Raw genomic sequence first — 23,655 nt, forward strand, 5'->3', positions numbered from 1 at the left:
GCATTTAAATTCAATTAAAACCCGCACAATCAACAAAAAAAAAGTAGATTTACTTTACGGCATTTGTTTACAGTTTTGATAAGAGTTGAATACAAAACAAACGCACCCAAGCCCACGCGGGTCATTTGACGACGTGTCGCTTTGTGATTACGTCACAATTTGACTTGCCTGCCTTGCGTGCGTGTGTGATTCAAACAACAGTTGCTACATTTCTTAAAAAGCTTTATTAGCTTCGTTGTCCAGTCGTGTTTTCCCAAGCCATGAACTCCCTGCTGAAGGTAGACAGCGAGCTGAAGACCAAGGTGAGGACAGCAGACAGCAGACAGCAGCTCTGTCTGATGCTGCTGGTGAAGATGCTACAGGCCTAACGCAGTGGACAGACACACATGTCTGGAGCTAACGCTCCTGAGCTTGGGTTGTGTGATGTGTGCTCAGCTCTTATTTTAATAGCGTTATGTCTCTTACCTTTCTGCTAGCTTTGCGTTGGCCGGACGGCAATATTGTGTTTTAAAATGCGGTAGTATATTCTCTCTATTACTCACTCTATTGCATCACCATTATGCGATCGGGAGGCTGTTCTAACGCTAACAGCTAGGTTATGTGAACCAGCTGCTTTAGTAATTTTGTAGCCATTTTCCCATGTCATTTAGTAGGAAACGGCTCACAAGAGTTAGGCCTATATGTTTTCTGACTGGCCAAAGTCAAAGAAAACATGAATACAAATGTCATGTGGGGGGGGGGGGGAGAGCTACAGTAGTTGTCCTTTGGTTCCCATTCTTGTCCATTCCAATGTGTTTCATTTGACTTAAGGTTTGTGTGCACTCCCAGGTTGTCAACGTCATTTTAATAATCCAGGATTAAATTGGGATACGCGATCTGCTGTCCCCATACACATATATGGCTCCATATCCCCTATGGTTTAGATCCCCATCATCTCACATATTTGTCGCTGTAGAAATTAAAATGTATTGATTTATTTTAAGATTGATATGGCGTAGTTAGTAGGGACACAACCTGACACTGGTGGGAAATTAGTGAACAACTCTTAACTTCCGGTCCATCTTTTCACAGGTGGATACGTTCAGGGAGCAAATCACCAGTGAGGTGAGTATCTTATTTATATCACCAAGCCATACAGACACAGAAAGAAAGTAAGGAAAATATCACACAAGATACTCCTTTACTATTACTACTACTCCTTTACTATTACTGTCTGTTATCACTTCCTTTACTATTACTGTCTGTTATCACTTCCTTTACTATTACTGTCTGTTATCACTTCCTTTTTTGGCCTGACAACAAAATGCAAGTACATTAGTGTCCAAAACAGTCGGCAAGAGAGTGAGGTTTCAAAGCGAGAGATCACCACACCTGGCCAAATAATTGTTCCATTTCCATATGCTTTTGACCCTGTGTCTTTAAGGAACGCGGCAATATTTTGGGAGATTTGCCTATTTGTCATATTCCCGATCCAGTCATTAGATAGCAGTCATTGTGCTAAGCTAACTACACTTTCTACTACACACACAGAGAAGATCCAGTCATTACATAGCAGTCATTGTGCTAAGCTAAGCTAACTACACGCACAGAGAAGAGAAGGGCACGTCATCTTCTCATCTCAGTATCGGCGATATGGCAAATAGGCGAATCTCCCAAAATGCTGGCGTGCTCTAATTGTCCCATATCGTGTACCACAGGATTTTCCTTGCCTCTTTGATTATAAACAGAGTTGATTGTGTGATCTAAACATGGTGAAAGTATCAAAATGCACGGTCGCCAGCTAAAGCCACACGATCCATATTAGAAAAGTGAGCCTCAGGGCGTCCCGGTAGCTCACCTAGTAGAGCGTGTATCACAAAGGCTCAGTCCTTCACCTGGTAGAGCGTGTATCACAAAGGCTCAGTCCTTCACCTGGTAGAGCGTGTATCACAAAGGCTCAGTCCTTCGCACGGCCGACCTGGGTTCGAATCCGACCCGTGGTCCTTGCCCCATGTCATCCCCTCTCTCTCTCCCACCCCTCCTGTCCCGCCCACCGTCCTATCAATATAAAGGCAAAGAAAAAGCCTCTAAACGAGCTGTTTGGACTTCCATAACACCACAAATGTTCACCCTATTTTGATTTATTTTTATTTTTACCCACTCAAAGGAGATGAGCAATTGTCATTGTTTATTATTGCTACATAGTTTTCCCTCCCTCTAGCTCCTGGGCTGCCTTGTTTCACTCTTGAAATGGTTAACCAATTAGAACAGAGGGCCCGTTACATGACAAGTTACATTACTTCTAGGCTGATTGTTGTGACATTGTCTCCAGTGATCTCATTGACTGTTTTGATTGAGTTGATCTTTCGGGTTTAGCACTCTTATTAGCAGACTGTCATATTTAAGCTAGTATTTTGTGGAAAGTGTGGTATTATATAACAACAGTCTCTCTTGTTTGCTAGGCTGAGCACCTGGTTGCCAGCTTTTTCCCGAAGAAACTTCTGGAGTTGGATGCCTTTCTGAAGGTAAGTGGCCTGACCATGGTATGAAGGTAGCTTCTAGACTACATTCACACTTCGAGGATAAGTTGAAATGGCGAGCTCTGCTCCCTCTTGCTGCTGACAATGAGTCAAAATGGAGTTTGTCAGAATATCTCCAAAGAAAGCCAGTTCGTGAAAACGATGTGGTGGTGACCGACTTTGAGTTTGAGTTTGCTTTCTCCTTCTCCTAGCAGAAGCAATTCTGCTCCCAGCTTTGAGGCCATGTCTACATGACTCCATATTTGATGGGTCGGCACTTCGTTTGCACCTGTTGTCCACACTACCTCTATTGCTCTGAGCATCAATCCGTTTGATGAAACGTAGGCTTTCGTCTCCGGCTGTCTGACTCGTCTTCGTCACCAAAATCCGCGGTAGAGTTGGAGTGTGGACACGGGGAAAACGCAGACGTTTGGAATTCCCCATTGTATAGATATTTTCATATTCTGAAATAGAAGTGTTGTCTGCATTATATGGGCTGCCCCCTGAAATGATGGAGATTCAACCTTTCAACTGAATTTGAAATAGGCTATTGGCAATCATATACTGTAGCTAAATATGGCTGATAAATATTAGCCTTATTTAGCCTATTTTATGTGTAAGAGAAATACAGTAGTCATCCTGTTAACGAGATGTCCGTTATTTCAAAATGCCATCATGTCTGCATAAAGCCTGACATTGCAGAAAAACACAATTTGATTTAAAAATGAGAATTCGTTTGTTCTGATTTTATTCCAAATATTCCGACACTTTATTTTCACTTCTGTTGACATATTAACAGTATATTCCTCTTAGAAAGGATTGTCGGCAAGTGGTCATATACTCATCTCAACAAGCCATGCGCTTGGCACGCAGTGCGCATCTCGTCGCCTTTGATCTACTGGTTATATAAGCATGGTTGACAAAGCCCAATAACGGCCGTAATCCGGAAATTAGGCTAGTTCTACTAAATAAATCGATTAAGAATTGAGGATAGCAGAGGAGTTATTGATGTATGTTCATATTACGCAGCATGGGTTTTCACTGCTGGTTTGCGCATTGCAAGTTGGAGAGACACTTGGATATGGAGTCGGCAGGCAGCTCCACGCGGGTGCGCAGCGAGATGAAAGCCTGTATCTGCCCGTCACCAGCACAATTTTGATATAGGCCTGTTGACATAGGCTATAATTAAATTTTCACACATCTCCATCTATTTAAAAAAAGAATCTGATGTGTAGGCTTATGCGCGGATTGGCTGCACATGCACAGTGCGCCCCTCGTCACCTCACTTCACAACATGGGAGTAATATTTGCTTTTATGGAAGAAAAAGTTAAGTAACCTGTATAGTCTACGAAAGCACTTGATGTTTGAGACCACATGGTGATCATGGCCTACTTACCATATAAGTAGACTCCTTAAGTGGCAAATCAACTGACGTCCTCTCCTTAATAACGGCAATAAGAATAATTTGTGTTGTATGGCCACGGGCACGGCGTTTGGGCACACCTGAATCCAAATGTGTTCATATTGCACAACGCACGGCCCGACGTTTGCGTTTGGTTGTACAAGATCATCTGTGAATGATCAATCTGGAGATTATGGCAATTTAAATGAATTAAATCCATCAGGAATTGGTGAGGAATTTGAAACATGCAGATCTTCACTGCCAATCTACTGTATATGGCATGCGCTAGTCAGCAATAAATATGGTTATTTTTTTAGGTGATTGTCTGTCATCAGTCTTAACAACCGAATAGAGTTAATATAATGTAGGCTATAACTAGTCTACTTTTCAATTAAAAAAATATATAGCCTATATGCCAATCTGTTATTTAGCCTATAGGCTATAGCCATTTTCAGGGGAGCTGTGTGGACAAAGAGAAGGTTTAGTGTAGATAGAATGCTTCAATTAACATATTCCACCTGTTTTCTGGAATACGGCCTAGTGAAGACTTGACCTGACTCTCAGGGTTCCCACAGGCATGGAAAACATGGAATTCACCTCTTTATATTGGCTTTTGGTACTTTTTCTATTTTGTATAAATATTTTTATGGGAAAATTTTCAATAGCTTCCATCTAATGATCTAATGAGACCGGGCCAATTTTGTCCTGATTTGGCCTTTAACAGACACATCTGTACCAGCGTATATAGACGGTTTTAACTTGACAACAAAAACATTCTAAATTGAACCCCCGCTCACTTCCTGTTGCAGTGTTTGCTATGGACATAAAAGAAAAAAAAACATTCAAGTGCAGGACTGACCATTCCGTGAAAACCGTCTATACAGCTGAGCGGCGAAAACAAAAGTAACGATGTCGAGTGAATATTTCTGCAGTTTGCCGAATGCTGAGAAATAGGAAGTGCTGTGGGGTTGTGCTCTGGTGAAAACCGTCTATATGCTTGCTGATATGAAAACAACAAACAAAAAACATATGTTGCTGACTGCTGAGGTGAACTAGTCTTAAGGGGACATTCACACCAAAAGCGTTTTTTTCAGTCAGAACGCTATGAAAATCATGTTGAGAGCGCTTCCATTGTGCACAAAACACAACACACAGAGCGTTTTTTTTGTGCTCCGTTTGTTTTTCCCCTGTAGTCACGTGCAGTACAGATCAGAACACAACGACCACACGGACGGTCACCAGCTAGTTTTGTCTGTTTGATGTTGTTCACTGTCAACACGAAAGCCAGATTATTGCCAATTCTGGCAGCAGCGGAGGTCGAGAATACCTCGGGAGGAGAGAAGGTAGGAGGAGTGGAAAACACGAGCAGCGCGCTTTTCCTCTAATGTTCAACTTTTCAGCTTTAAAACGCCCACAGCGCTCCTCCAAAAACAACAGACACCACCGCCTTCATTAAAAGAGGAGCACGTCTAGCGTGTCCTTACATAGAGAATGAATTGCAGAAAGACGCTGGCAGCTCCAAAAACGCTTTTGGTATGAATGGCCCCTAAGTCTAGTGTAGAACTAATGTAATCACATACTTTGTCCAGCAGAGTGTGCTCCGAGATTGTGCTTGACTGTCTCTCTACTCAGTCAGCAGCAGACTATAGGCTGCTGCAGTAGCAGCATGCAGTTGAGCTACACATCAGAGTTGAGCAGACACTTGTGGGTGCCGGCTTAGGAGTTTGACGTTAAGCTGCTAACTAGTTTGTGAAATAAGTAACAGTTAACATCACTGAAAACTTTAATAAACAATGACCCCATTATTTCCCATTAAAAAAAGTTACCCCATGCCACAATCACCTTTTTCATGCTTCAGTTATCACATAGCCTACCAGCTAGTTTGTCAGTACAATTAATTACATAATGTTAGCAGATTGAAGGGTAACGTTACCATTAAGCATCAGAGCAACAAACAGCTCAACAGACAACGACGGTGCGATGGTCGATTCAGTCCGTAGTAGGGCTGGGCGATAAATCAATAGCAATATATATTGGCGATAGACAATTCATCAATACAATAAAAAAATAGTTTAATATATATCGATATGTCCCTCGATAATGATCAAGCTATTGCTTTTATAAAACGGTTACCAAGTATGGCAATATGAAAATCATATGAAAAAAGAAGTAGGGCGCGCACATCAAACCGCTCAGCAGGTCAGGTGCAGGACAAATACGAAATCAACTTGGAGTAGAAGAAAAATAATGTCCGCACACTGAAAAAATAGGTTAGCTGCTCCCAGGTCAGTTTATTGACGTTTGGACCATCAGGTCTTCATCAGAATAAAGGAGGAAGTATGAGGAGCGCCCATATATAAATCAACACCAATTGGTGGAGAGAGAAGATGTTTTTTCCTGGTGTTGTGTGTCCAGCTGCACAATTCATCGAATATTAATCGTGATCAAGATTTTGGCTTCCCATAATCATGATGACAAGAAAACCCAGATAAAATCCTGATTTAATGTTCCGCATTCCCTTTAGTAATGTTGCTCCAGTTTTCTCCTGTTATAAATCCACCCGGCGCACCCCTTTCCCTCACAGTGGTCCACTCCACCCCTCCTCCAAGCACAAACACGCTGCGGTGTGTGTTGTGTGTGTGTGTGTGTGTGTGTGTGTGTGTGTGTGTGTGTGTGTGTGTGTGTAGTTTCAGGTCCAGTCGAGGACAGAGAGCCGGGTGTTTCTGTCCATTTATTTTTTAACCTTCCTTGGTAGAAGATGACAGTTCAAAGAAATCCAGTGTTTGTTTTTCTAAGTTCAATAAATGCACGAGGTTCCCGAAAATCAAAGAGTAATCATCTCAATATTGATCAAAAATAATCGTGATTTATCATTTTGACCATAATCGCGCAGCCCTAATCGTGTGTGCAGAGGACGGCAGATGGGAACGTGCCCCTGCAGTCTAAAGTCTACCCCATGAACAACGTGATACATTCTACGTGCTTTATGAAAAAACGTTACACTCGGTGATTTTTAGAAGGTCAAAACCATAAAAGAGAGGGTCAGAGGGAGCATTCATAATATGGCACAAATCACTTTCTTTTGTAAAGCCTCTCATTTGTTTTAGATGAGTTGAGAAAGTGTTGCACAATATTGGTGTTACAGTAATTTATGTGGGGCTCAAATAGGGATTTGTATTCAGTAAGGAAGGAGTGCTCTGAGTGGGAGAAAGTCTCTTAACTTTGCCAACTTTTCTGCAGTTAAGAAAACTCAATAGTTCTGTTGTTCTCCTCCTGAGGGTATTCCATCTGTAAAAAAAAATCTCAAAGTGACTGCATATCAGTAGGTTTGTGTGTGTGTGTGTGTGTGTGTGTGTGTGTGTGTGTGTGTGTGTGTGTGTGCTCTATTTGTCTCCTAATAAACACTGACTTTTTAAGCTTTTGTTTCTTTGCAAAATCCCCCCACCCTCCTTCAAAAAACAATCAACCGATTCCATTTCATCTTCCTCTAGGAGCCCATTCTCAACGTGAGTGACCTGAAAGAAATCCACTCCGAGATCAAGTTCAAAGTCCCAGATCCAATTCTCTTCACCAACAGCCATGACGGCCTGGATACGGTAAGTCTATATTACATCTGGCTCATTTATCATTATGAAATCCAGTTTTGCTCATGCATTTTTGAAGCCCATTTGAAAACACAGGTTTGGAGTTATTTCCTGGGACCTAAGGTCATGAAAATTGTTCTACTCCTACGGGAGCGACACTATGATCTGCGCAATAGGCAAAATAACCAAAAAAGTTGTCTTATCAACAACTTTTTAACTTCTAATATTTTCTTAGACAAATTCCAAACAGGTTTTTCGACCCCATCACAACACTGAAACGGTTCTTGTGAAGGTTCTACAGTAGATGACATTAGCATGAACACTGATTCTGGCAACATTTCGGTCCTATAGTGTTACTGGATCTCAGTCCTGCTTTTGACACTGTCAACCATTCAATACTGATAGACAGATTTAGAAGACTGGGTTGGACTCTCTGGCTCGGTCTTAGACTGGCTCAAGTCCTATCTGCAAGACAGGAACCATTTTGTTTCCGTTGGCACTGCTATGTATCTGAGCGAACTAACATGATCGTGGGTTGCCTCAAGGTTCAATTCTGGGACATTTCTTATTCAACGTCTACATGCTCCCACTAGGCCGCCTTCTTCTTCTTCTTCTGTGGTGTTTTATGGCAGTTGGCATCCTTTATGTTGCATTACCGCCTCCTTCTGGATCCATCCCACTCAATCATACGTAGCCCTCTCATCAAGTGACGATGCTCCTCCTATAGGACTCAGAGTCCCACATAAAGTCTATACCAAACACCCTCAGATAGCAAAAGTACATGGTGCAGCACTTCCAATGCAGTGGGCGTTCAGTAGCCAACAGTAGAGTGTATTGGGCAGCTCCCACATGTGTGTACCTCTATGAATGTAAACACCAAAACCCTTCCTTGGATAAGTACCTGGATTCAAAGCGTTTCCTCTGGTAGCAATGCTACAAGTAAGGGTTAATGTACGACGAGGTGTCCATTATCACTTTTTAAGGGACGACGTGGAGGCGTGAACCGTCCGAGGCGAAGCCGAGGATGGTTGCCTCCGCGAAGTCCCTTAAAAAGTGATAATGGACACCTCGAAGTGCATTAACCCGCTTATACCATGGTCACTTGCCAACAAAACAATAAGACCAGTCATTTATATTTCCATGTGTAATAAATAAAGCAATCTAAATGGCTAAATGTCTGTTATTCATACTGTAAATCAGTCTTCCACGAAATAAAATAGTCCCTCCCACCTCCACCACCCGCTCCGTTTTAAAGCCGACTCAAACGTTAACTTTATTACAGGAATGCAGGTTTAATGATGTTTTGCGTTCTACATTAAATGAAGACATTACCGTTTGGCAGCTTGCTTTATTTTGTATGATAGATACGTATTGGCCAAGTATATTAACATTTAAGAGCGAAGAGTTTCAGGAAGTGAGAGTGAGAGAGCAGCGCCCTGCGTGTGCTGCTGATGTGGTGAAATGCAGAGAGAGTTCTCTCTCTCTCCCTCTCTCTCTCTCTCTCTCTCTCTCTCTCTCTCTCTCTCTCTCTCTCTCTCTCTCTCTCTCTCTCTCGTGCACGAGCCGAGGGAAATCTTCTCTTTCTCGTCGAGAAGAGCCTGGTGACGCGAGGTTAAAAAATCTCCGAAACGAAAATCAAAATTGTAAATAAGAGTTATTTTTGATAAACTGAGCACACAGGGGTGATTTAAATACTTACTTTGACCGACTCAATTTTTTTCTCAAGTTCCAAAATTGTCATATTAACCCTTAACGGGGGTATAGAGCTCAAACTGCTCTCCTGATAACACTGATGAAACTATGGCGCATTGATATGAACGGTGAACAGACCATTTAGCTAGGTGTCCATTATCACTGTACAATATCACTTTTTAATGGACACCTTGCAGCCAATCAGAATCGAGTATTCACCCAGACCATGGTATAAATTGAAATGACCTCTTGTCTCTTGTTTGTCCAACAGCAGAATGCCAAGAAGAGGAAGATGGAAGATGGAGTAGCTGATGAAAACTGCCAAGGTCTTTACTTTAGTCGCCCATTTATGAATGGAAAATACTGGTAGAATGCATTTGATTTCAAATAGGGATGTCAACGGTTAACCGTTAATCGATTAACCGTCGCTAACGTCGTTGTTCGGTTATTGCTGTCGGTCTATCAGTTAATATTATTATTATTATTATTATTATTATTTTTTTTTTTGGTCTATTTACTCAATGAGCTCATGCCCAAACAAGGCGTGTCTATTTAGATGCTGAAATGTTAATGCTTTTTGTGTTAGAAATTCTAACACAAAAAGAATTTGTGTTGAAATGTTGATGCTTTTTGTTAATGCTTGTTAATGCTTTTTGTGTTAGAAATTCTAACACAAAAAGCATTAACATTTCAGCATCTAAATAGACACGCCTTGTTTGGGCATGAGCTCATTGAGTAAATAGACAAAAAAAAATATATATATATATATATTATATTAAAAAATTATGAATTAACCGATAGGTTAATCGATTATTAGCGTCGGTTAATCGAAAGTGAAATTAACCGAAAATTGACATCCCTAATTTCAAACATTATCCTCAATGAAAGCATCACCATGTAAATGTGCTCCTGCTGTTCCAAACGGTTTGCTGCTGTCTCTTAATGTGCTGTCTCTTAATGTGCTGTCTCTTAATGTGCTGTCTCTTAATGTGCTGTCTCTTAATGTGCTGTCTCTTAATGTGCTGTCTCTTAATGTGCTGTCTCTTAATGTGCACTGAGGATTTTGTGGCTCTGGGCCGTCTCGGCCGTTGGTTCCAGGGGGACCCAAAGTGTTGGTGATGCCAGAGGGGATGATGAAAAGCAACGCGCAGCTGGTAGACCTGATCGAGCGAGTCAAACCCGAGATCAGGACGCTCATCGAGAAGTGTAACACAGTGAGTCGCCACACACACACTGACACACACAAAAACACAGACAATCTGAATACATTCTCTGCAGATTGGTGAAGCATTCCTTCTCAGTTGTTAGGACATGCCAGCCTTCTTATGCCGGAGGTCTTTCAGGGCTTGAATCTTGAAGAAAATCTCTTGCTCAATTGATTGAACTGGTGCAGTGCCCACTTGCACTGCTGCTGCTGCACAGAGTGCGCCCAGCCCATTCAAAGTTGATTGATATTGAACCATATTTACGCTGGTGATGCGGCTAGCTCCATAGCTGCTGGTGATGCGGCTAGCTCCATAGCTGCTGGTGATGCGGCTAGCTCCATAGCTGCTGGTGATGCGGCTAGCTCCATAGCTGCTGGTGATGCGGCTAGCTCCATAGCTGCTGGTGATGCGGCTAGCTCCATAGCTTCCTTCCAGCTTTGCCTGTAAAGAGGCCTCCCCCCAAAGTGCCGGCCAACAATTTATTTCAGCGTCAGTCTGCGGACTGTTGTATTGTCACTCTGTGTCCGTACTGCTGTCTGCTGCACTCCTGTCACTCTGTGTCCATACTGCTGTCTGCTGCACTCCTGTCACTCTGTGTCCGTACTGCTGTCTGCTGCACTCCTGTCACTCTGTGTCCGTACTGCTGTCTGCTGCACTCCTGTCACTCTGTGTCCGTACTGCTGTCTGCTGCTCTCCTGTCACTCTGTGTCCATACTGCTGTCTGCTGCACTCCTGTCACTCTGTGTCCATACTGCTGTCTGCTGCACTCCTGTCACTCTGTGTCCGTACTGCTGTCTGCTGCACTCCTGTCACTCTGTGTCCGTACTGCTGTCTGCTGCACTCCTGTCACTCTGTGTCCATACTGCTGTCTGCTGCACTCCTGTCACTCTGTGTCCGTACTGCTGTCTGCTGCACTCCTGTCACTCTGTGTCCATACTGCTGTCTGCTGCACTCCTGTCACTCTGTGTCCATACTGCTGTCTGCTGCACTCCTGTCACTCTGTGTCCATACTGCTGTCTGCTGCACTCCTGTCACTCTGTGTCCGTACTGCTGTCTGCTGCACTCCTGTCACTCTGTGTCCGTACTGCTGTCTGCTGCACTCCTGTCACTCTGTGTCCGTACTGCTGTCTGCTGCACTCCTGTCACTCTGTGTCCATACTGCTGTCTGCTGCACTCCTGTCCTGTCAAAATTTTGATTTGTCTGACATTGTATGGGGTAGGAGTCTGTGATACAACTCTGCTCATTTAATAACAACCAGCTGATCCAATTCAAAGTCGCTCATCGTCTTCACTATTCTAAGCATAAGTTGCAACTCTGTCTCATGCCTTCTGGTTCTGCCCTTCACTGACGAGATTCTGGGCCAAAATATTTGACTGGTACTCTTAAGGCCTACAAAGTAACCCTTCAGCCGGAGGCAGAACTCGCCATCTTCGGCTGCTTGGAGACCTCTTTGGACTTCCCTACAGCTGTGCAGCAGTCTCTTGACGCTGGGGACAACTGTTGCCAAAAAACGGAAGTCCCCCTCTTCACTCTCTTTCCAATTGTGGTTGACGGACATTATCTCTGGAGGATGGAGAGACTCGGGTCCCTGAGAACCAACTCGCTTTTAAAAAATTGAACTATTTGGGACCCGTTTCTAGCGTATCTCGATGAGGTTAGAGGCGGCGGGTGACGTGCCCGGCTGGCTTCCTTGCGTGGGACCGCATCATGCACATCATCTCTTACAAGCACATAAGCACCCTATGCGGCTGGTAGCACCACATTGTAATATTGAGTGTCGATATTATACGTATGCTTTTCTTTCTTTTACCTTTCCTGTGTCTGAGCCTGTTTGTTTTGTTCGTGCATTGACAAGAAAAACTGAAAATAAAATATTGAAAAGATATATACAATTTTCCAAACAATACCAAATGCGTTTTTTCCTCAATAAAACCTTTATTTATACTGCAGCAACATATTGCATATTTCTCACAGCATTGCATAGCCTATGAAACATATAAAAACGTAGAGGCATAACTTTTAGACATGTCAACATTTGCCTAGAATCCACGCCGCAAGCGCCGCATATAGGTGGCTAACCTAAACGCTGAGCTGATGATGCTTGGTTGCTCCAGGTGAGACGAGACGAGGAGTTAGGTGTACACCGGACCATAGTATTTGCATGTGGGACTATCTTCTCTTCTTTCTTTTCAAAATGCTCCCACACAATGCTTCTCCTCGCACACTTCATCTTTGCAACGTGCGTTTTCCTCTCTTCTTCCAGACGGCGACATGGCTGCCATCCGAGTAAAGTCTTTCCAGGAGTTCAGTCAGAGTTCACTGTGTGACGTGTCTGAAAAGGGCTATAGTGATCATTGCGCCCTCTGGGGGATCATTGAAACATGATTTGAAAAAACCGTTCTACTGACAGAAGCATATATAAATAGGAGCACATTGTTTGTTTTGATCGAGTACATTTCACGTGCTGGAGTAAATCCATAACGAGCAATTAATCGATCTCCGATTAATCGTTTTGCATCCCTAGATTTGATGTCGCCTTCCTAAATAAATGACGTAATGTAATGTTCTGGTCAGACAGTCACAGAGCCCTGACTGAAGCGGGGGCGGTGCTGCTTAGTCAAAACTGCACCAAATTTGACACTCCACCTCGTCAGGTTCCCAGGCACACACTCGCCAAGTGTGAAGTCGATCGAATGAATCTCGATTTGTGGAGATATGTGAAGGACACAGAGATAGACAGACAAACAGACAGAGTACTGCCTTTAGTAGAGAGATTGACTCCTACCCAGACGTACACACACACACACATGCAAACCAGATGACATACTCTACCAATACTCTGTAGACCAACGACTAATCAATTAATTGAGAAAATAATTAATCGCTAATGAAAATAATAGTTAGTTGCAGCCTTAGTGTGAAGCAGGATGTGTAAGAAAAGCATGCATAACATGCATGCTCAGTTACCTTTCTCTGAATTAATAAAGGTTTAAGCAGTTTCATATATCCTATACAGTAGACAAAAGATGTGTATAATAATAATACCGTTTCTTTTTCTCAATCAATAAAGCCCCTTGAATGATGCCTGCAACATATACAGTATATCAGTCATTTGTTTTTTTCACCGTGAGGAGGTCCTAACATTAACATCTCCCCTCTGTGTTCTCTGCCTGGCAGGTTAAGATGTGGGTCCAGCTCCTCATCCCCAGGATAGAAGATGGAAACAACTTTGGAGTGTCCATACAGGTCAGTCCTCATTGACCACTTCAAGGCACCAGACCTGGAAAAATCATGTTTTACATACTTGGAAAAGCGATGGGAGGCTGGAGTGCTTCTCACAAATGCAGCCATCTTCACTTGAATTGCCAGCTGATCCTTGACAGATGAAAAGACGCTAGGTGGACACAGGCCCATAAAGCCTCCTTCCAGTGTATCTTCTCTTGATTAGCCACACTCTTCGCCTTTTTTGTTTTTTACAAATAACCTCATTTTGTGCTCAGAGTTCAACAAGGGCAACTTCGGCCCAGGACCACGTGTCATGTAGCAACCAGCCTCATGCAACTCCAGCCCAGGTTTAAAGATGTTTTCGATATCTTCGGTCTCTGGCAGATGTTCAGCTGTGTAACACTGGAACAGAACCATCGCCAAGGCAATGACAGAACATACGCAGAACTTCTCAACAGAATCTGTTTCAGAGAAAAGCTCAATGACGACTTGGCCCTCTTGCAGTCGAGAGTCAAAATGAAACCACCAAAATATTTGGTATGACATCGTCACTTATGACATCACTGATGACATCATCACCGTTATCCATTCCTAACTGAATGAATGAATGACTCACCCCAAAAAACCTTCTTGACCATGTGCTGCTACGCACGTGGTCATCTTTTTGACAACCATTCAATACAATTTCTCGTAGGAATAATACTTTGCGTTCTTTAAGACTGTAAACATATTCCAGAACAGCAAGGCTCTAACTGAAGTAAAACAAAAAAAAACATGCAGTTACACCCAAACTCTGTTTAGTTTAATTGAATTGAATTGAATTTGTTTAATTGTCTGTGAGCTTCAGTAAAGCCTGCTTAGCTACTTCTCATTATAAAATTCTCCATGTTGTAACAGTAATAATTAACCTTGCTCTGTGTCTCAAACTATGCTGTGTTCGTCCTTGAATTTGTGGGAATTGGGCCTGGAAAGGCCTTGAGTGTGAAGTTTAAGAAGGTGTGGGAACCCTGCAAGTTGATGAGATGTTGCTGATTAAACCACTGGAGCATCTTTCAAGTGTTGGTGTCTTTGATTAAACCACTGCAGCATCATTCAAGTGTTGGTGTCTTTGATTAAACCACTGCAGCAGCATCTTTCAAGTGTTGAGGTGTCTTGAGTTTTCATGGCTTTTCCTCTGGTCCATTCATTTGTAGGAGGAGACGGTGGCAGAGCTGAGGACGGTGGAGGGAGAGGCAGCATCTTACCTGGACCAAATCTCCAGATATTACATTACCAGAGCCAAGCTGGTCTCCAAAATCACCAAGTACCCTCATGTGGTGAGCAGTGTGTCGAGAAGGAGAGTCAAGCATTTCTATAGCCACTTTCACATAGGAACTCTCTACTTTGTCTGTTGAATCGGTTGCTTTAAAAGCGTCAGTGGTCTCACTTTACTGTAGCCTGCTCTATGCAAAGCATGTGTCATTGGCTCAGCTTAACACGCATTTCAGAAAAATCTCCCTTCACCATGTCAATAGAGTAGTGGCCTGCCTTTGTGCCCTGGCATGTGGCCTTTTGCCCTAAAAAAATGGTGACGCCGAAGACCAAATGGCCTTGTCCCTAAATACTCCCAGATAAGCCAAGTCACATTGAAATACTCCCAGATAAGCCAAGTCACATTGAAATACTCCCAAATAGGCAGTCAGATTTGTCTTTGGCACCAACTCCCTCTTGCACTTTGTTGTGACAGAGCGTAAATGAGCTGACCACCTGACCTTATTCTCAAATGTTAATTTGACAAGCTGGGAGTGATAATGTGTTTGCTATTCACATTTGCCTATGGCTGCCGACCCGCTCCTAAACCATTGCTAAACAGTATGTTGACTGCCGAGTCTCTCCCGAGTTACGTGAATAAATATTTACTATAATAGCAAGGTTTTCTCTCATTTTGAGCAAGGGCTCCCTTTTAAAAGTCTGTCCCGTGTGTCTGTGCTTGGTGCGACATTATCACCGCATCATGTTCAGTTTAGCATTATTAGTATCTTATCTTGAATCCTATCTATAATGTTACTCTTCTGGAGCTGAGCACAGAGTAAAGGTTTGATGAGCAGGCCAGGCCACATGTGGAAATGAGAGAGAGAAAAGAGACAAAAAGACCAGATGAGACGCAGATCAAAGGACAAGCGATGGCAAACAGGCTTGTAATTAAAAATTGTATTAACGAGGCTCATTGCGGACATCAGAAACATATTTAAATGTACAGTAGTAGCATTTATTCACTGACAAATAGCCTAAACACTCACAGTACACTACAGTATGTGGATTGAGACTGCATATGCATTTACACTTGTCGTCAATGTGTTTTTTTTAGCCTTTATTTAAACGGGTAAAATCACATTGAGACCCAGGGGACTCATTTACAAGTGCGACCTGTTCGGACAGCAGCAATCAGTTACAGGCCAACAAGACAACAACAATACAGACTGATACTCTGATACAAATAAATAAAATTGAATCACTAAATATAGCAGCAGGTACAACCATTACAGTTTCAATAAACAATGAGACATTCACTAAAATAATCAGTGCGCCTTGGGTGCATTTACACCTGTACTTTCATGTGGTCAGAAGCACTATCGCATTGCAATCTGAACAGCCAAAACACATTTTAATGCCAGGTGTAAAGGAGGCCTGAGAAAGCTTGCATTCATCCTATACTCAATCCACTCTTTCCTGTTTCTTACTACATTTCATTTAATCACTCCCTCATTCATCCTATGTCTCTTTCTTTCTCTTTCTTTCTCTTCCTCTCCTCCTCCTCCTCTTCAGGAGGACTACAGGAGGACAGTATCAGAGATCGATGAGAAGGAGTACATCAGTCTGAAGATCATCATCTCCGAGCTCAGGAATCAATATGTGAGTGTTGCAATGTGTCAGTATGATTTTTAAAAGCTACACCACGAAAAAGGAACTCATCTGGTCTTTCGCAAGGACTTTCCTAGTCATCTAGCCGTGATTATTGGCTTTGCTAGCTGGTATTGCACTGACCAAATTGCACTCATTGGCAGTGCGGGGGGTGCAGCTGCCACAGTGTTTGTTTAGCTATCTGTATGTCAACATGAGGAAAGTGCATCATTCGTAGGGGATCAGGGATGCAAATGAGTCACCTTTAGGTGACCGTCACCTTTTTCCTCCCAAAATAGGATGCTTAAATGAAGGATTTTTAGTGGTTTTGTGTCTGCCCTGGTAGATCGGTCACCTTTAGATCAACACGTTTACTTGTTGGATCTACAAATTGAAGCTCATTCTTCTGTTACACTCATTGCAAGTCACTTTGGATGAGCTAGGCAGGTGGTACTTAAAGTGGGGTCCGGGGACCCCCAGGGGTCCTTGAGGGGGTTCCAGGGGGTCGCTATATAGCAAAAAGGGGAATAATTTATTTTCACTATAATTCTATCCATAAGTAACAAAATGAAATGAGTTTCATTCACTTTCTGTGATAAAACATCTAAAAGAAAGAAAGAAAAACACGGATGGAGAAAATCTTATCCAATGGGGGGGCCGTGGTCTGATTTGTGTCAGTTTAGGGGTCCTTGACATTAAAAAGTGAGAACCACTGACCATCAAAACACATCCACATCACATGTACTCTTTTATTATACATCCACCGGTGATAGCAGGCAGGCATTATGGTTTCAGGTCATCCGTCCGATGTTCGGACGGAATTTCTTCAAATTTCGCTCAAACCTCCACTTGGGCTCACCGATGAACTGATTAGATGTTGGTGGTCAACGTTCAATCTCACTGTGGCTGCACGAACCCCATTTTCATGCTCGTTAACGCGATATCTCAGGGACGCTTTGACAGAATTGCTTTGAATTTGGCTCAAACGTCCACTTGGACTCGAGGACGAACTGATTTGATTTTGGTGGTCAAAGTTCAAGGTCACAAACGGGGCTAAGGAAAAGGGGCTGTGTGACAATGTTGATGTCCCAACTTAACAATTAAACTCGTGTCTAGGGGTATATTATCACCATCGGCCATTGTAACATGGATGAACAAAGATTACATGAAGACTAGACTCTTTGACTGTTGAAATATAGCTGAAACCTGGCCATTGGTGCAGGATGACGGGCACCATCGTAGTCAGCTTCTTCACCGGGCCGGCTGGTAGCTCAGACCCTCTCAACATGCCCGGGTCTGTCGTCTGTAAAATGTGAGAGCCACCCAGGCCTCACACGTTCAGTTGTGCCCCACCAAAAGGTAGGACTGAAAACCTACGTAATCTGTAGCATCCACGTAGCTCCTAGCGAATCTGTCTTCCCTGTGAATCACTGTCCTTCTCACACTGGAACCACTTTCTTCTCTAAACCGGGACTACTCCTTCTGGAGGCAAGAGGCCTCTTAAAGTTACAGGAACATATGTCCATTGAAGAATTCAGCATTATTCAACTATCAAAACAGCCAGAAATACAGAGGTAAATATTATATTTTCATTATCATGAGTTGAGGGGAAGACTGCCTTCTGATCGTAACACTCGGGATATGAAGGTCCTAGAGAGTCTGGATTCGAGGGGTGTTTTGGGGGAAAGTCTAGGGGGATGTGGATGGTGGTAGGGGTGTGTGATCAGTAAGGGGGTGGGGCTAGGAAATGCCGTAGCTAGGGATGGGAAGGTGTGAGGGTTTGAGGGTTGGGTAGACGGATTGGATTGGGGGCTCTGGGCGGTGGGAAGGACAATGGTGAGGGGTGGGGCTAGGGGAAAAGGGTCATATGTAGGGGTAGGAAGGTCGTAGAGAGTGGGGGGTTGGAGGGGTGGGTAGGGAGAGTGGTTGGAGGGGTGGGTAGGGAGAGTGGTTGGGGGGGGGGGATGTGGTTGGTTTTGGGGTAGGACCATTTTCCATGTCTAAAATCATTAGCCGTGTTGTTGAGGTGCTCCCAAACTGTGCCTGAAGTGCCATAAGGCTGACTGGCCACACCACTGTGCTGTGGGCTTCAAGGTATTTGTGCTTGTATGAGTCTGGACAGACATGGATGCAGACTGCTCACTTGTTGGCGGAGGGTGGCATACAACTGCGCGATGTGGTATTACTCATTTATTTCTTGTATTTGCCCATTTCTTACCAGGTTAGTCCCATTGACATCAAAGATCTCTTCCGAGGGAGACCTGGCCAAGACAGACGCACAAAAAGTTAGACAAAACAACAGGAAACAGAGCCGGAGATACATTAGAATGCTGAAATAATTCAAAATGGCCTACCTACGGACGTAGACAAGTACCAAAGACGAGTACCAAAATAATAATAAAAACAAGTACCTGGAGTACCCGAAATAATTAAAATAGCTGCTGACATAGACAAGTACTGTACCAAACGATTCATTCACCATTGTAGGCCTACAGTAGTTAGAGGCTGAGATTTCACGATGTGCTGTTTTGTTGTCCGTTCCAAGTGCACGGACCAAATTGGGAAAGCAAGCTTTTATGCTCCCCTCACTTGGAATAGGCTGTGTGGCCAAGTGGTCTTTCTGGCTGTTTTTAACCCATTGATACTGTAATGGTAAATTATTGATCAAGTGTGTATTGATTGATTAATTATTAATTATGGCCCTTCTAAGATGTATTTTGTGAACTGTGTTTTTCAGCAATGCAGAAGATGTAAGTTTCTGTGAGAACATATGTCTTGTTTTGGGAAGTGTCTATGGGAATAGAGGTTCCTGTGGGAACCTGTGTCTTGTTGTGACTATAGACTGGATTTGTTATGTATTCCAGTGAACATCAGATTAGCTACATGGATGAATGGAAAGAACTGCCCCTCCACGAGAAGAGGGCGGGCATCGATAGTTTCAGTATATGATGTGAAGTAAACAATAATGCGGGGCTTTTGCATTGTCAAATGTAGACAAGAGGAGACCTCCGTGCACGGAGACATGATTGTGGAAATAAAAAGACCTCCTATGAACATTTAAAACGGATATGTCATTATTGATGAATCAGCAGGACATTGCAGTTGGATTTTTCCTCCACAATACCTGATGCAGCATTTGTGTGTGTATCCCTTTAAGGTCGCGAACCGCGTTAACGCGGTTCGCGGCCTTAAAGGGATACGCACACAAATGAGGGATATACACGCAAATGCTGCATCAGGTATCAATGGGTTAAAGCTCTTATATGTACAGTACAGTCAGATCTCTGTGAAATAAGAGTGCAAATATAAGATGGGACTTTACCCAGAGTGGCTTTATACTTTGGCCATGACCTTGGTGTCCTCGTTCTTTCATCTTTATTGATTAACGTTTACCCAGAGCTATCAATATGTAACCCTCGTAATCTCTCTGAGGACAATAAACTATCTAAAATCATGTTATGTTAAACTAGGGATGGTGACCCTAAATAAATCACAGGCGGACTGCTGTTGGATTTCTGTATGAAAGTGTTGTGAAATATTTCAGGAAGATTTGGTCCAAGTGATTGTAAATGCTAAATTCAAACATTCGACCCTCATTTTGAGCGGATAAATGTTAACATTTCTGTCCGTTCTTTCCAGGTGACCCTTCATGATATGATTCTGAAGAACATCGAGAAGATCAAGAAACCCAGAAGCTGCAACCAGGATGCTCTTTATTGATGACCCCCACAACTCACACACACACACACTTCACTAAATCAGCTGTGGGTCAAGTAGTATTTTCCAAATAATTCTGTCTTTCTTTGTTTTGGAGTACCTGATGGGTGGGGTTTACAACCTTAGGACAATTCATATAGTGTCAGATAAGCTGTCATGCTTAGAACATTGTACTCTATATCAAATACTAGTGTAATGTCATTGTGTAGTTTGTGAGTAGCTTGTGTTTGAAAAATAATATTTGACCCAAGATCTCACATATCACCCCATTTTTTCTCTTGATGGCCACTTGCAGTCCCCCAAATGTTTAGTGTTGGACAATGGCACCCCAGATCTTTGTCCCCAGGGGCCGGTTGCACAAAACACCTTAGGTTAAGATTTTCCTTAAAGTCCGAGTTAAGGTGTCCATAAACCAAAATTGGTTGCACAAAACACCCTTAAGTGTTCTCCTTGAGGTTAAACATTTTAAGGAAAACTTAAGGACAAAGACTTAAGGCTGTTTTCTGCAACCAGTTAACTCAAGGTGTTTTGTGCCACCGGATGCTGATCCTTAGGATCTTTTCTCATAAAGTGGGTATGAGTCTCTCCCCGCTGCCATCTTCTGCCTCCCGTCTTGGACCAGAAGCTTCTGAATTTTCGCCCATGATTTTTCTCCCTGGTTTAGAAGGACTTTTTGCTCTTTTTAGATGCTTTTTCCTCATGTTCTCCAACATGTCCCCGATTTGGATTCCGAACGCGAAATTAGAAGCCGCGATTGTGGTTTGATGCGGAGATTGAACGTAGGATATTCCTGTTACAGGCCGCTGTCTTTAATCACTAAGCCACGCTGCTATCTGTTATCTTGCACCTACCTGTGAGAGAGGGTTTGGACTTGCTGGATGTGCGTCCTTATACACGAGAATAGGATGCACACTGGACGTGCCTCTGCGTATACCGCCGCTCCACTGATCAAGCAGGCTTGAACTGAACTGGAACTCGAAACGAAATGGCTCGCACGAGGTCCACGGGACTAGGAAACCTATCAAGTCTGACTTGTCTTTGTTTTATACAGAAACATTTTGTGGCTTTCACATTTAGTGTTTTTTTAAGGCTTTTGAAGTGCCACATGCAGGTTTGTGTGTTTGTGCATGCACGGGCATTCACATGTATGAAAGTGATTGCTATCCAGTTGTACTATGCAGTGTTTCCCACACGTTTGGCGGCATTGGGGAAAAGTTTTTTTTTTTATGACTTTTTTCATTTAGCGAGCCCGGTAATTCATATTTTTTCAGGCAATGTTTTAGTCTATGCTAATGATATTGCAACATTTTTGATGATTTCAAACTGTCACTCCATTCAGTTTGTGTTTGCACAGGCACGGGAGCGCGGATGTGCTGGTTAGGTGCAATGAATTATGGTCACTGTAGTTCAATAACATTTTTGGCGGAAGCGTTAAATCTTCATTGTTTCAAAGCAAAATCGACAAGAACCACCAGCCACTGCACCCAAAATGAATCCAAAAATGTACTTGGCACAATGTAAATTTATCTGCGTGGGCCCCCCAAAATGACATTGTGTGTGAAACACTTTCTGTGTGTGTGTGTGGGGGGGGCGGGGGTGTATTACATTCTAATGCATGTGCATTAAAGTGCACCTTAAATCAGCCTTCTGTAGTCCAGTACCATGGAGGACCAAGTGTCTGCCTGTTTTCAATCCAGCCAAACCCTACAACACTTCCTTTCACTCATCATTCTCTCTGGTTGAATTGTGCTAATTGGTGAAATGTATCATGGGAATGAAAATCTGCATACTCTGGAGTAGAATACAGTAATACTCTGGAGTAGAATACAGTAATACTCTGGAGTAGAATACAGTAATACTCTGGAGTAGAATACAGTAATACTCTGGAGTAGAATTACTTGATTGCAAACAATTGGCCTTTGTCACCTCGTACAAATATGGCCTCTGATGAGCTTGTGCAGTGGTGAAAATGGATTCCGATGTTTGTCGTGTCAGTAGCAGGCTAGTCTGGAAGTTCACGTTTGATTGTGTGGTGCTAGCCATGCAGGCATCACTGCTCAATTGCTCATGCTGAATGTCATTGGGTCAATGGTGACATATTTCACCTCATCTTGTCATCTTGTGGTTGTCATCGTATACCAAATCAAATCACAAACTGGATTTGTGGAGATGACACTTTTTTTTTTTTACACTTACCGTATATATGTTTGTGAGTTTCAGTTGACCATCTGAATATCATTTTAAAAATACATGATTTAGTCTTTAATGGGTAAGAAATTCTCAGTATAGCCTCTTAATTTTTGTTGTCAACACCTTTGTTTTAAGAGTGATTATTTTACTTGATAAAATTATTATTTTGGAACATTGTGAGAGTTGTCTTTTTTTCTTTTGTATCCTTACCTGTTGAAATAGCATACAGTTTGTTTTTGATGGGGGAGATGTAATTTCGACAAATTGAACATCAGCAGAGCTGGTTTTTCCTACATAAGTCCCAATTAAAGGTGAAATGAGTATCTGTTGTCATCTGGTCGTTTTGGTCTCGCATCTGTGAGTGAACAAGAGTAGGGCTGCACCGATATGAAAATGTTGGCCAATACGATAGCCGATATTAACACTGCCCTTACAGTCGATAACCAATATTTACCGATGTCGATATGATCTCTCTAAAAAACAATTGTTATAATAATAAAATTTGGTACATACTGAAAAACACAGAATTTGAAAAAGTAATGCATTTCTTTATTTCCAAAACGTTTGGAAAAGCCCATAAATCATAGATTTACTGCATTATTTCCTCTCAATGTGAACATTTTGGCTGATACCGATATTAACATGGCAACGGACCGATGCCGATATGTTAAAAAATGACTAACATCTGCCGATACCGATATGATTGCCCATAGCCTGTATATCGTGCATCCCTATAACAGAGTCATATCAAATCAAATGGGTATCTGGTCATTTTGGTCTCACACCTGTGAACAGAGTCAAGATTTTTATTGTCACTCCGTAGTACAAGTATCACGTGTGAAATTCTTGTGCTGTAGACTCTGTTACAACATAGTGCAGAATAAGGTGCAGGAAATACAAGAGAAACAAGTAATAAAGCAGTAAAGCAATAAAAAAGAAAACGCCAAAGCAGTGAGTGGCATATCAGTCAAATCAAATCAAATGGGGATGGAATAACGTGACGTGTGCTCACTCTTCAAAATGACCTGATCAGGCAAAACGTAGACACATTTCAGCACTGCCTGTATGTGACTTGGTAGAGCCCGTTGATACAGTGTAGCATGTTGTCGGTAGCTTATTATAGGCCAGTACTTTGAACATAAATCAAACAATACAATGTACAAATACTGTGTGCAAATGTAAAGCAATCACATCCATACCAGGCAGCCAACAATACACTGATACCGTCAGGGGCGTATTGTCCACTGGGGACAGGGGGGA

At 42.6% G+C, this 23,655-nt stretch overlaps 1 protein-coding gene across 2 annotated transcripts; it reads left to right on the top strand.

Annotated features, from left to right (window-relative positions):
• Positions 1 to 165: 165 nt before the first annotated feature.
• On the top strand, positions 166 to 22,688 carry LOC310787663 (proteasome activator complex subunit 3-like). 2 transcript variants are annotated; one of them, XM_083649140.1, is made up of 10 exons: positions 166 to 302; positions 1,072 to 1,104; positions 2,442 to 2,504; positions 7,393 to 7,497; positions 9,449 to 9,503; positions 10,276 to 10,391; positions 13,561 to 13,629; positions 14,802 to 14,924; positions 16,414 to 16,500; positions 20,128 to 22,688. In XM_083649140.1, the coding sequence occupies exons 1-10, from the start codon at positions 261 to 263 to the stop codon at positions 20,206 to 20,208; spliced, it is 774 nt and encodes a 257-aa protein (XP_083505266.1). In that variant the 5' UTR covers positions 166 to 260; the 3' UTR covers positions 20,209 to 22,688. The 2 variants fall into 2 exon arrangements, with proteins under 2 accessions (XP_083505266.1, XP_083505267.1); XM_083649141.1 differs by having other exon boundaries at positions 9,452 to 9,503.
• The last annotated feature ends 967 nt before the right edge of the window (positions 22,689 to 23,655 follow it).

This window comes from Poromitra crassiceps, assembly GCF_964638095.1.
Source record: "Poromitra crassiceps genome assembly, chromosome: 13".
NCBI classification, from domain to species: domain Eukaryota; kingdom Metazoa; phylum Chordata; class Actinopteri; order Beryciformes; family Melamphaidae; genus Poromitra; species Poromitra crassiceps.

What these genes read in the sequence shown, in the direction of transcription:
- LOC310787663 (XM_083649140.1), top strand. Translation starts at nt 261, where the DNA reads ATGAACTCCCTGCTGAAGGTAGACAGCGAGCTGAAGACCAAG. An exon ending in GGGAGCAAATCACCAGTGAG is followed by an intron (nt 1,105 to 2,441) that starts GTGAGTATCTTA and finishes CTTGTTTGCTAG; the next exon opens with GCTGAGCACCTGGTTGCCAG. An exon ending in ACTTTGGAGTGTCCATACAG is followed by an intron (nt 13,630 to 14,801) that starts GTCAGTCCTCAT and finishes ATTCATTTGTAG; the next exon opens with GAGGAGACGGTGGCAGAGCT.